Source organism: Bubalus bubalis, chromosome 16 (genome assembly GCF_019923935.1).
Source record: "Bubalus bubalis isolate 160015118507 breed Murrah chromosome 16, NDDB_SH_1, whole genome shotgun sequence".
Taxonomy (NCBI): domain Eukaryota; kingdom Metazoa; phylum Chordata; class Mammalia; order Artiodactyla; family Bovidae; genus Bubalus; species Bubalus bubalis.
The window spans coordinates 38,218,799-38,233,678 of record NC_059172.1 but is presented as its reverse complement, the minus strand read 5'-3'; the positions used below and the strand labels follow the sequence as shown (position 1 = coordinate 38,233,678).

Sequence of the window (14,880 nt, the reverse complement as noted above, 5' to 3'; positions counted from 1 at the left end):
AGAGACTCAGATAAATGACTGTAGACCTCCAGCCACTGTAATCTGACCTTTCAGATGTATTTATTAAAAAAAAATTATACACTGAAAATAACGTTAGTGAATTTACATTTTTCTAAAAAGTCATTTTAATTTGGTACCTATGGATTGTTCCTAAAATTGCCTTTTGTTCACTCTATTTCTTAGGTCTTCATATTAGGTGGATTCCTAACTCCTGGAAGAAACAACATTAAAGGGAGAATGAGCAATTCCACCCAGTTCTGCTGGACTGATATTTAATAGTAAACAGGATGAAACTTGATTCTTCTGATTGCATTAGTGTGAGGATGGCAAGATTCACGTTTAGATTCTTTCCATCTCTGATTTCCCTTTTTTTGATACAATAATCCAGATATACATTCCTTCTTTCCTCCAGGCTAGTTCAAAGTTTCCATTGTTGTCTCATCATTTAAAGTTTCTCCTTGGCATGGAAATACTAGGGTAACTAGTGTGATACTAAGGTCACAGAATTGAATTAGAAACCATCCCTACTCTGAAGCAGGGAAAACTAAAGCCATTCTGGGGACAACAGATAATAAGTGCTATAAGCAACGACAGGGTCTTGTGCAAACTATCAGGAGAGAGTAGGAAAGGGCAGACTAATGGGCATGGGGACTAGGTTGGAGAAAGAATTGTGAGTAAAGTGATGTGGTACCCTCATTTACATTACAGATAAATGATTTTAAGCTTCTCCTCTCCTTGAATTGTGAAAGTGAAAGTCGCTCTGTCATGTCCAACTCTTTGTGAGCCCATGGATTGTATAGTCCATGGTATTCTCCAGGCCAGAATATTGGAGTGGGTAGCCTTTCCCTCCTTCAGGGTATCTTCCCAACCCAGGGATTGAACCCAGGTCTCCCACATTGCAGGCAGATTCTTTACCAGCTGAGCCACAAGGGAAGCCCAAGAATACTGGAGTGGATAGCCCATCCCTTCTCCAGCAGATCTTCCTGACCCAGGAATCGAACCAGAGAGTCAAAAGAAGCCTGTAACTTGGAACAATGTGTAAGTCAGGACTTTCTGGAGACCTTCAGAGCATTGCATTTAAATCTGTTTACACAGTCTCATATAGTGTTATCATGTGGGTTTAGAAAGTTTTTATCAGAAGTTTATGAAATTCCCTCTTTTTTTTCTCACTAGGTTGGTTCACTAACGTAATATAATAGTACATATTGTTTAGCTGTTGAATTCTTACCACTTGCTGGGAACTGTGCTCAAATATTTAGGGATTCATCTCATTTAATTCTTCACCCTCCTGTAGATATGTTTTATTATCACCACATTACAAAGGAGGGGACAGATTCTCAAAATCATAACCATCTTCACAGTATTAGGCTAGTCCTATTCCTGTCTAATCCTAATCTAATGCTTTAGATTCAAATACTTTCTAGATTCCCTCTGGCCCTAATAAGGGATTCTATGATAATGTACAGGCCTCATCAACATTATGGAAATATAAGCAAACTTCACTCATGATACAATTAATGGTTCTGAAAACAGAAGCGATACAGGGGAAGGACATTTGGAGTGGGGGCGGGGTGGCAAGGGAAAGGGCATTTTAATCAAACTGTGAAGCCAGAAATGAAAAGTACTTTCATACTATTAGAAACCTACCTTTGCTTCTGTAGTGGTTCAGATAGTGTTTTTGTTTCCAGTTATGAATTCTAGTCTCCAAATGCAATTCCAATCCTACTAAGCTGGCTCCTCCCAGAGTCCCTGTTAGTGACCAGGGCTGGTTTCCAGAGGAGGGCGGAGGGGTGTCTCTTCCCAGGACTCCTCCTGGTCCTCTGCTTCCCCTTAAAAATGGTCCTGTCCACTCGGAGTTTGCCAGGCATGGCCTTCCCCCCTGATACATAGAAGAAATTAAAGGATCTTCCAATTTTTTTTCTCTTGCTATTAACAGAATACATTAGGAGTGATGTTAACAATTTGGGGATGAAGTGAGGGATGAAGTGTACACATATGTCATATAATAGTAACCATACTCTGAAGTAAGTGTGTCAAGTTGACTATCTTAGTAATTTGCCTTTTCAAAGGACAAAGTTTTCAGCAGTATTATGTGTCTTTTCTGCAGCTTAACTGCTAGGGTTTAGATATAGTTTAGATATAGATATAGGGTTTAGGTATAGATATAGATATAGAAACAAAAGTTAGATCCAAAGCTGTCGAATTAATGCATACAGCTGTGTCCTGTGTCACTACAGTGAGGTAGAAATGCATAGCTTATTGGCTATATTATTTTCATATTTTCAGTCTCTCTCCCTAATCTTAAGGGCACTTTCCCAGCTGTCTGTCATCTTTTTCCCTTCAGTTGCAACTCTGACTCCTGCTTCCCACTGCTCATGGAGTCCCACTTTGTTCTTAATTAGTATCATACTGTGACTCTTGTTATTGGTTTTCTGAATTTGTCCTCTAAGTGGGAAATGCCTAAGGATTCAATAAAGATTCTAAAACAATTTCCATAGCCATATTCTCTTTTTTGAAAAAAATTTCATAACTACACACTCTTCACTTCTACTTAGTTAATCTTGTCTGGCACTTCAAGGCTTTGCCTGATGGAGTTGCCCACAAGGAGAGAGAGATACTGGAAGTATAGGATGTCCTTAAGAGGAACGTCCTTATAAACATAACTTCCAGTGTTGTTGTTGTTTAATAGCTCAGTCGTGTCTGACTCTTTGTGACGCCATGGACTGTAACATGCAAGGCTTTCCTGTCCTTCACTATCTCTCAGAATTTGCTCAAACTCATGTTCATTGAGTCAATGATGCCATCAAACCATCTCATCCTCTGTTGCCCCCTCCTCCTCCTGCCCTCAATCCTTCCCAGGATCAGAGTCTTTTCCAATGAATTGGCTCTTTGCATCAGGTGGCCAAAGTATTGGAGCTTCAGTTTCAGCATCAGTTTTCTCAATGTATATTCAGAGTTGATTTCCTTTAGTATTGACTGGTCTGATCACTTTGTTGTCTAAGGGACTCTCAAGAGTCTTCTCCAGCAACACAGTTCAAAAGCATCAATTCTTTGGCCCTCAGCCTTCTTTATGGTCCAACTATCATATCTGTACATGTTGAGTTGTAACCAAAGGACCTTCTACATGTTCTGGGCGCTACATTCAGTCAACTTTGCCTTTCTCTGCCTCTTTCTCTTAGAATACACTCATTCACTTATAAGTTTGAGGCAAAAAGAAAAATCTAACAAGCATACCACTGTCACAATGACTGAGCTCCTGTTAACTCTGCTTGTACCATACAATGTAGAACTCCAGGCTGCCCAGTTCCAAATGTCCCCTTTAAATACCACCTCCATCTTTCAGATTTTGTCAACTGATCCTTTCTCCTTTCTTCCTCTGAAACAGTTTTACATTTAAGTTTTACAAGTCACAGCCCCAAATCTCACTATCTTCAGGAAGTTTTTTTTAGGTAGAGATTTCAAAGTGCTCCCTTAAAGAATCAAGAAATCCATGCATGGAAGCAGAAAAAATGTTGAAATAGCCTTAAGAGGGTATAGCTAACTGCAACAACTGGTGATTCAGACATGAGTGTCCATGGGGAACCTGAAGAAAGATGCATGATTTATTTTTTTTCCTCAAGAGATTTGGAATTATTATTTCTAGAAGTAGGATAAAATTTCTAATAAAGAAGTAAGATTAATTTGTCTCTTTTTTCCACTCTCTGACCTTTATTTTCTCTGGAGTATTTGTTCCTGTGCATTCTTCAATGCATATGTCATTCAAGAAACATTGAAAAACCCACTCAGCCTTAAATATAAAGAAGGATTAATTTCTGCTCTTGTTCTCTTTGAGAGTTTGCCATTAGAACTTGCCAATAAGAGCACTAGAGCTGAGAACCTGGAGCTAATGGTTACTGGTTCCAGCCAGGGGAAGAAAGAAGCAGGGAAAGTAGAATGTCCAAGTCTAAGTGGATATGAAGCCACCTAAACTTTTCCCCAAGCTGTAGGAGAGGCCACAGATAACACTACGGGAGCCCTGTTTCATGAAGTGTTACAGTTGTTAACATTCATGTAACTCCACAGAACTCAGACAGACCTGTAAGATGTGTCTCTGAAATGTAGTTACAGACATTATTGTCGATATCCAGTGGCAGATATCTCTTTGATCTTTGGGCATCGTTTTCTTGTTTTGGCAGCTGTAGTTTTAGATATTATTTAGATTGAACTGACATCTGAGGAGCTACTTTCTGATACCCCCCTGACTCTCAATTGTGATCTCTGTTTTCACCATCTTAAGTTATATAGAATAAATTTAATTCCTATCCCATTATTCCAGTACTTTTGCATGAATACTTTGTGCCCAGTGTCCATACTCCGAATTTTCATAAGTGTGGTCCAGATGATGTACTTTCAAGCTCCCCACCACCCGTTAGTGTCCCATGGACAAACTTCACCTCCTCTGCATCTCTATCATCACCAAGAAAAAAAAAATCATAGAAGAGAAGGGCAAAAGAGAGAACAAGGTCCCAGAGCAGAGCTTTCACCTGCACCTACTCTCCTGACATAGGAAGCAGTGTCTACTACCTGTTTTCAGATTACTTCAGCAGTACCATCCCAGGAATGGAAAGGAGCACAGACCTCCAATGAAGAGATAGGTCTTTCCTATCTTCTGGTTAATGCTGGTATATCTTTCTTCAGGCAGACTCACTGAAGATGTAAGCATGGGGTCTGACTCTATTGATATCGGAGCCTTGTATAGTTCCCAAATACCTGGGGTAGGTATACCTCTTGGGACCTCAGAGATTCTGCCCTCTGGGAACTCCTCCATAGCTGCTCCCTTTGGGCCTTAAAGTCATTCTGAAACAGGAAAGTCGGGAGATGGTAGAAGAAATTATTTGCTTTCTCTGTTGGAGAAAAGACCTCTGGGAATCTAGCCCCACATTGGCATGTGCTCTGTTGGCAGTTAGTCTGTCTCCTGCATATGGGTCTTACCTACATCCCTATCTGTTTATATGTATTTGCATATTCATATTTGACATATTCCATTGATCCCATAAACTCACTCAGAAGTTCTCATGGGAATCCTGCACATGCTTAATAGATAGGGACATCCAAAATTATGCTTCTAAATGGATAGATGTTACCTTATGATGATGTTTATCATGTTATTTATAAAATTGCAAGACAAATTTGAAGAACATATTACTGAGAAAATACCTTGTGTTTTTCAGAGGGTTAATATGACAGTAACATTTCCTTCTCAGTTCTGTAATAATCTAAATAGGAAGGAATTTGAAAAAGAATAGATACATGTATATGATAACTGAATTCAGATAACTGAATCACTTTGCTGTACACATGAAACTAACAGAACATTGCCAATCAACTATGCTCTAATATAAAATTTAAAGCATCTGTTGCTCTGTGTGAGTTGACTTCATTATTTTTCACTGTGGTTCAATTTCCATTGTACTCATTATCCTTTTTGATGTAAATAAACAACACTCACATGATGAGCAATTAATTTACCAAATATCCTGCTACTATCTACATCCTGTACACCTCTTTTTATGGACCTAGAAAGAATGTGTATGTAGGAATGTTTTTTCACTTATGACATATAGACATATTATTTTAAAATTTTTGTTCTTTCCAAGTATAGTTGATTTATAATTCTATGTAAGTTTCAGTTATACAGTTAATGATTCACAAATTTTAGAAGTCATAGTCCACTTATAGTTATAATAAAATATTAGGTATATTAACTGTGCTGTAAAATATGTCCTTGTAGCTTATTTATTTTGTACATAGAAGTTTGTGTCTCTTAATTCTCTTCCATATTTCCCCTCCTCCTTTCCCTCTCCTCACTGGTAACCACTAGTTTGTTCTCTATGTTGGTTGGTTTGTTTCCTTTTTGTTATAATCACCAGTTCCTTTTCTTTTTTAGTTTTCATATATAAATGATATTATGCAGTGTTTTTCTTGTTTCTCTGACTTATTTCACCAAGCATAATACCTTTTAAGTCCATGTATGTTGTTGCAAATGATAAAATTTCATACATTTTTAATAGTGAATAATATTACATTTGTATATATATCTTTATTTAATTAAGGTATCAATGATGTACAGCGCATTTCCCATGGGTGTACAATATAGTGACTCAGAATTTTTAATTTTTATACTTTATAGTTATTATAAAATAACGACTATATTTTATGTGTTGTACAATACATCCTTGTAGCTTATTTATTTTATATATAGTAGATTGTACCTTTTAATCCCCTACTCTTATCTTTCTCCTCCCCACTGGCAACCAGTAGTTAGTTCTCTATATCAGTGAGTCTGTTTCTTTGTGATTTTCAATAGTTTGCTATACTTTTTACATTCCATATAGAAGTGATATCATACAGCATTTTTCTTTCTCTAACTTATCTCACTAAACATAATATCCTCCAAATGCACTCATGTTGCTTCAAATTGGAAATTTTCATTCTTTTTTATAGCTGAGTAGTATGCTAAAGTACATATAGATATAGATAGTGATATAGTGAAGGACAGGGAGGCCTGGTGTGCTGCAGTCCATGGGGTTGCAAGGAGTCAGATATGATTTAGTGAGTGAACAACAACTACATTATATATATATATATATATATATATATATATATATGGATATAGATAGATAGATAGATAGATATAGGACTTCCTTGGTAGCTCAGCTGGTAAAGTATCTGCAATGCAGGAGACCACTGTTTGATTCCTGGGTTGGGAAGATCCTCAACAGAAGGCATAGGCTACCCACTCCAGACACTCCAGTATTTTTGGGCAACAGCAATATATATATATATATGTATATCACACACACACACACACACACACACATGCACACACACATCTTCTTTATGCATTTATCTGTTGAAGGACACTTGAGTGTTCATCATCTTCTTTATTCATTTTCTGTTGATGGACCTTTGGATTGCTTCCATATCTTGCTGCTGCTGCTAAGTCGATTCAGTCGTGTCCGACTCTGTGCGACCCCATAGATGGCAGCCCACCAGGCTCCCCCGTCCCTGGGATTCTCCAGGCAAGAACACTGGAGTGGGTTGCCATTTCCTTCTCCAATGCATGAAAGTGAAAATTTAAAGTGAAATCGCTCAGTTGTGTCCAACTCTTAGTAACCCCATGGACTGCAGCCTACCAGGGTCCTCCATCCATGGGATTTTCCAGGCAAGAATACTGGAGTGGGGTGCCATTGCCTTCTCCTCCATATCTTAGCTATTGTGAATAATGCTGCTGTGAACATTGGGGTGCATGTATCTTCTTGAATTAGTGTTTTCCTTTTTTTTTTTTTTCCAGACATATACCTGGGGGTGGAATTGCTGGATCATATAGTAGTTCTGTTTGTTTTAGTGTTTCAGACACCTCCATACCATTTTCCACTGTGACTTCACACATTTACATTCCCTCCAACAGGGTACATGGATTCCTTTTCTCCACATCTTTGCCAACATTTGTAATTTGTGCTCTTTTTGATGATAGTCATTTTCAGAGGTGTGAATGATATTTCATCACTGTGGTTTATGATTTGCATTTACCCTATGAAAGCCGTATGAAGCATCTTTTCATGTTCTTGTTGACTATTTGCATTTCCTCTTTGGAAAATTGTCTACTCAGTTCTTCTGTCCATTTTTAAAATTCAGTTTTTTTTGATGTTGAATTTTATGAGTTGTTTATATATATTAGATATTAATTACTTTTTTATCATATTATTTCAAATATTTTCTCCCATTCAGGGAGTTATCTTTTAATTTTATTGATGATTTCTTTTGCTGTGCAAAAGCATATTTGTTTATCTTTGCTTTTATTTCTTTTACTTTAGGAGACAAATCCAAAAAACTATTGTTGTGATGTATGTCAGAGTGTTCTGATTATGTTTTCCCCTGGGAATTCTATAGTATGCAGTCTTACATTTAGAAACTTTGTATTTCTAAAGCACACATTTAGTGCTATGTATAGCGTGATGTATATCTCTCCAAGTATGACTTTAGTGGCATTTCAAAGATTTTGATATGTTGTATTTTAAATTTTTTGGTTAAAAATCATCTCTTTTTTCCACTTTGATTTCTTCTCATGAATTAAGAGTGTATTGTTTAGTTTTCATACATTTTGTTATTTTTTTCAGATATTGCTTTGTTATTGGTATTAACTTAATTTCATTGTGATCAGAGAACACACCTTGTACAGCCTGAATTATTTTAATTATATGGGAGTCATTTTATGGCCTAGAATAAGGTTAACTGTCATAAATGTTCAGTGTACACTTGAAATGATGTGTATTCTATTGTTGTTTTTAGCTTTGAAACTATATTTTCTGGGTATTAATATAACCATTCAATTTTTCTTTTCATTAGGGTTGATATAGAATATATTTCCATTTCTTTACTTTTAGCCAACTTGTGTTTACATTCGAAGTGTATTTCATGTAAGCAGCATTTAATTGGGTCTTCCTTTTTGTAACCCAATCTGATAAACTCTGAATTTTAATTGGGTGTTTAGTCTACTTATTTATAATTAATGTGACTATGGCTATGGTTGGGCTTTTTTGTTTGGTTGGGTTTAAATCTATCATTTTGAATTTGTTCTCTGCTCCTTCTTCCCGACTGAATATTCAAAAAAAGTTTATTCTATCTTTTTTGTGTTCAAGTGAGTTAAAGCAATTTCATTTTGGAGGTTAGTTTAGAGATTATCCTACCCATTTCTAACTAATGGCAGTCTGCCTTCAGGTGATAGTATATCATTTTGAATATAACAGAAGAACCTTACAATAATATGCTTTCATTTCTCCCTTTCTTATTTGCAGTATTACTTGTATATATTTTACAAAACTCTATTGTTATTGTTTTTGTTTAAAATCACAATTATTTAAAAATACATTTATATAATAAAAAATCTAATCTATTTACACACGTAGTAACAAATTTTGATGCTCTTTGTTCACGTGTGTAGATCCATGTTTACATTTGAGATCATTTTCTTCTGACTAAAGAAACTTTAAAAAAATTATTTATTTTAATTGGAGGCTAATTAATTTACAATATTGTGGTGAGTTTTGCCAAACACTGACATGAATCCGCCATGGGTGTGCCTATGTTCCCCATCCTGAACCCCACCCCCACCACCTCCCTCCCCATCCCATCCCTCAGGTTCATCCCAGGGCACCGGCCCTGAGCACCTTGTCTTATGCATTGAACCTGGACTGGCTATCTATTTCACATATGATAATATACATGTTTCAATGCTAGTTTCTCAAATCATCCCACCCATGCCTTCTCCCCCAGAATCCAAAAGACTGTTCTATACCATCTGTGTCTCTTTTGTTGTCTCGCATATAGGGTTATTGTTACCATCTTTCTAAATTCCATATATATGCATTAGTATACTGTATTGGTATTTTTCTTTCTGACTTACTTCACTCTGTATAATGGGCTCCAGTCTGATTTAAATGCATTCTTTTTAATGGCTGGGCAATATTCCATTATGTATATGTACCACAGCTTTCTTATCCATTCGTCTGCTGGTGGACATCTAGGTTGCTTCCATGTCTTGGCTATTATAAACAGTGCTGTGATGAACATTGGGGTACATGTGTCTCTTTTAATTCTGGTTTCCTGGGTGTGTATTCCCAGCAGTGGGATTGCTGGGTCATAAGGCAGTTCTATTTCCAGTTTTTAAAAGAATCTCCACACTATTCTCCATAGTGGCTGTACTAGTTTGCATTCCCACCAACAGTGTAAGAGGACTCCCTTTTCTCCACACCCTCTACAGCATTTATTGTTTGTAGACTTTTGGATCGCAGTCATTCTGACTGGCATGAAATGGTACCTCATTGTGGTTTTGATTTGCATTTCTCTGATAATGAGTGACGTTGATCATCTTTTCATGTGTTTGTTAGCCATCTCTATGTCTTCTTTGGAGAAATGTCTGTTTAGTTCTTTGGCCCATTTTTTGAGTGGGTCATTTGTTTTTCTGGAATTGAGCTGTAGGAGTTGCTTGTATATTTTTGAGATTAATTAAAGAAACTTTTTTAAAGAAATAAACTACTGAATGTAGACTTAAAAATAAATAAATTGGCAAAATTTGTGGTCACTAGATAGTGATAAATGCTATGCAGACTAGTGATAAATGCTAAACAGACAAGGGATTAGAAAATTGTTTGTGTTTGGGGGGAATATTGTTGGATGCTATTTTATTTTATTTTTTTGTTTTACTATTTTAATTTAAACTAATTTTTGGCATATAGAAAAGTTGCAGAAATAGTATGAGTATTCCCTTTTACCCCTCATCCAATTTTCCCTAATATACTGTTTTATATAACTGTAGTACACTTATTAAAACCAAGAAATTCACTCCAGTACAATACTATTAACTAAACTCCATGTGTTATTCTAACTTCAATAGTTTCCCCACTGTCCTTTTTCTTTTCCAGGATCTTATTTCCAGTATCACATTGCATTTAGTTGTTGTTTCTGCTTTATCTCTTCCATCTATAAAAACTTCTTCACTCTTTCCTTATCTTTCATGATCTTGATACTTTTGAAAATCAGTTATTTTGCTAAATGTCTCCTCATTTAGTTTTTTCTGATTTCTACTGGTTCGAATGGGGCATTTTGGTATATGCCTTTATTTTAAAACTTCCAAAGTCTCCAGTGCATTAACACTGGTGAAAGAAATCAAAGAGGACACTAATAGATGGAGAAATATACCATGATCACGGATTGGAAGAATCAATATAGTGAAAATGAGTATACTACCCAAAGCAATCTATAGATTCAATGCAATCCCTATCAAGCTACCAACGGTATTTTTCACAGAGCTAGAACAAATAATTTCACAATTTGTATGGAAATACAAAAAATCTTGAATAGCCAAAGCAATCTTGAGAAAGAAGAATGGAACTGGAGGAATCAACCTGTCTGAAGTCAGGTTGATTCCTACAAAGCCACAGTCATCAAGACAGTATGGTACTGGCACAAAGACAGAAATATAGATCAATGGAACAAAACGGAAAGCCCAGAGAGAAATCCACGCACCTACAGACACCTTATCTTTGACAAAGGAGGCAAGAATATACAATGGAGAAAAGACAATCTCTTTAACAAGTGGTGCTGGGAAAATTGGTCAACCACTTGTAAAAGAATGAAACTAGAACACTTTCTCACACCATACACAAAAATAAACTCAAAATGGATTAAATATCTAAACGTAAGACCAGAAACTATAAAACTCCTAGAGGAGAACATAGGCAAAACACTCTCTGATATAAATCACAGCAGGAGCCTGTATGACCCACCTCCCAGAATATTGGAAATAAAAGGAAAAATAAACAAATGGGACCTAATTAAAATTAAAAGCTTCTGTACAACAAAGGAAACTATAAGCAAGGTGAAAAGACAGCCTTCAGAATGGGAGAAAATAATAGCAAATGAAGCAACAGACAAACAACTAATCTCAAAAATATACAAGCAACTCCTACAGCTCAATTCCAGAAAAATAAGCGACCCAATCAAAACATGGTCCAAAGAACTAAACAGACGTTTCTCCAAAGAAGACATAGAGATGGCTAACAAACACATGAAAAGATGCTCAACATCACTCATTATCAGAGAAATGCAAATCAAAACCACAATGAGGTACCATTTCACGCCAGTCAGAATGGCTGCGATCCAAAAGTCTACAAGTAATAAATGCTGGAGAGGGTGTGGAGAAAAGGGAGCACTCTTACACTGCTGGTGGGAATGCAAACTAGTACAGCCACTATGGAGAATAGTGTGGAGATTCCTTAAAAAACTGGAAATAGAACTGCCTTATGACCCAGCAATCCCACTGCTGGGCATACACACCCAGGAAACCAGAATTGAAAGAGATACGTGTACCCCAATGTTCATTGCAGCACTGTTTATAATAGGAGGACATGGAAGCAACCTAGACATCCATCAGCAGATGAATGGATAAGAAAGCTGTGGTACATATACACAATGGAGTATTACTCAGCCATTAAAAAGAATACATTTGAATCAGTTCTAATGAGGTGGATGAAACTGAAGCCTATTATACAGAGTGAGGTAAGCCAGAAAGAAAAATACCAATATAGTATACTAATGCATATATATGGAATTTAGAAAGATGGTAATGATAACTCTGTATGCAAGACAGCAAAAGAGACACAGATGTATAGAACAGTCTTTTGGACTCTGTGGGAGAGGGAGAGGGTGGGATGATTTGGAAGAATGACATTGAAACATGTATAATATCATATGAAACAAATCACCAGTCCAGGTTCGATGCATGATACAGGATGCTTGGGGCTGGTGCACTGGGATGACTCAGAGGGATGGTATGGGGAGGGAGGTGGGAGGGGGGTTCAGGATGAGGAACACGTGTACCCTCGTGGCAGATTCATGTTGATGTATGGCAAAACCAATACAATATTGTAAAGTTAAAAAAAAAATACAATGGCCACTGTGACCATAACAGAGTGACTTAAGGTGAATCAAGAACAAACATTAAGGGTCAGATGACACCAGACTTGGTACAAGTTTGTTTGTTTTTCTTAGTGGATACTATTTTAAATATCATGGTCAAGGAAACTGAATGGACCCAAGGGAAAGACCTATGTGGACAGAGCAACAAAAAGTAAGAAGTCCCAAAGGCAGGATGTAGTTTATGTTTTTGAGAAAGTGCCTGGGAGGCAATTTAGATGGTGTGGATTAAAAGAGGACATCAGGGAGGTAAATGAATTCCACCTAGAGAAATAAATGTCTCTCTCTTCTGGGCTACCAAAGTGCCTTATTCATGTGTTTCAATCAAACTCTTGTGACACTGCAGTACAACTAATTTTACATGTTTTTGTCTTTTTCAGTAGGTCATGTGCTTTCAAACAACAGGCGGAGATTTATTTAGTTAGTTTTCCATTTTCTAATACTATGTTGAATATAAAATAACTTTTATAAATATTTTTGAATGCCTAAAGAAAAATGTTAAAATGTAACAGCTATTTTAAACACTTTTAAGCAGTTGCTTTTTAGTCTTATATTTACTCTTCCAAAGTCAAAGCACAGTTTTTAAGAGCTATTTTGCTTTGGCCACACATTTTTAAGTGAGCATAGATTTTTTTCATCTCCACTAGTTCTACTTGGGAGATAATTAGAAGCAGACAATTAGGTCAAATTAGGGGTCAAATTCATGACCCCAGGTCTTGCTAGCATGATGAGAGATTATACATCTTTATCCTTTGTCTCTGCCAGGATACCATGGAATGATAAGAACTAGGATGTGACTCTGAGTAAGAGGAAACTGCACAGTTCATATCATTAGGCAAGAACAGGAAGAAGATTAGAACTTTATTTCTACATCTCAGTCCTTGCTTTTCAATTGTGATTTTGAGTATTCTTCATGGAGAGCAGCAAGAATATAATTACTTTCTGCTATCACTACCCTTCCTCAATAATTTCCAAATCCCCTGCTTAATTTCCTGAGTTCGAACACCATAGACAATGGGGTTGAGAGCTGCAGGAATGACATGGTGGAGAACATTAAGTAAGACAGGAATATCAGGTGAAACCTTTTTCTTGGCCAAATGGGTAAAAACAAAAACCAGCAGGATGGTGCTGAAGAAGAGGATAAGGATAAAGTGAGAGCCACAGGTGCTCAGAGCTTTAGCAGCTGCCCCTCTTGTATTGAGTCTAAGGACAGCTCGGAGGATGAAGATATAGGAGAGGAAGATGAGGATGAGGTCAAAGCCCAGCAAAGTCCAGGCTAAAATTAATTGGTAGATTTTGTTAAGGGTGATGTTACCACAAGAGAGCTTGGACACAGAGAGGTTGGCACAGATACAGTTCTCAATTATATTTCTTCCACAATAATGGAGCCGTGCAGAGAGGATGGGAATAGGTGCAGTAAGAAATGTGTTTCGGGCCAAGATGAAGACAAGAGCTCTTGACACAAATTGGTCTGTGATGATAGATGGGTAGTGCAGAGGCTTGCAGATGGCCACATAGCGGTCATAGGCCATGACTAAAAAAGTGCATGATTCCATGGGCAGGAAGTTATTCATGATGAACATTTGGAGGAAGCAGGCAGAAAAGCTGATGGGCCTGAGATCAAACCAGAAGATGGCCAGGACCTTGGGGATGACAGTGAGGCAGAGCACCATGTCCAGCAGGGAGAGCAGGCTGAGCAGGTAGTACATGGGCTCATGCAGAGAGGCCTCCAGCCAGATGGTGATCAGGAGGGTGGTGTTGGCCCCCATGGCCAGGAGGAAGAGGAGGCTAAGGGGCAGGGACAGCCAGAGCTGCCAGCTGGGGGACCTGACAAAACAGTTCAGGAGGAACTCAGAGACTTCAGTAGAGAGGGAGCTGTTGCTATAAGGCAGCATTGGCAGTGACTTCAGGGAGGAAGATGTCTTTAGGTAGCTGAAGAAGAGAGAAGGTGTTAATTCTACCACAGACTCTCACGAGTGTGGATTTAACTTATAAGATCCTTGAAGATATGGACACAAGCCGCCTCTTTCACTCCCATTCCTTGTGTCTAGAACATTTTTGACACACAGAAGTGGCTAATAAGTTTTCATTGAATATATAAATAAATGTTTCCTATGGTTCTTTCATCTATGTATCATCTTCCATTTTCTCTTTTGTGAATGTTGGAGGGCACTCACACAAGTCTGTTTCCTCCGTTGATGTTTAATGGGTCAGAAATTAGTTAAGTATCAGATAAAATCAAAGGCTGAGAAAACATTATAGTTTAAAGTTTAAATGTATATAAATGCATTCTAAAGTGTAGATGGCATCCACAATCAAGTTTTTAAGGGAGTAAAAACTGCAAGTATGCAAAGGTATGATAGA

At 37.3% G+C, this 14,880-nt stretch overlaps 1 protein-coding gene across 1 annotated transcript; it reads right to left on the bottom strand.

Annotated features, from left to right (window-relative positions):
• Positions 1-13,451: 13,451 nt before the first annotated feature.
• Positions 13,452-14,411, bottom strand: LOC102413765 (olfactory receptor 56A3-like). The gene has a single exon (XM_006053100.1). It carries the CDS (start codon positions 14,409-14,411, stop codon positions 13,452-13,454), a length of 960 nt encoding a protein of 319 aa, XP_006053162.1.
• Between the last annotated feature and the right edge of the window lie 469 nt (positions 14,412-14,880).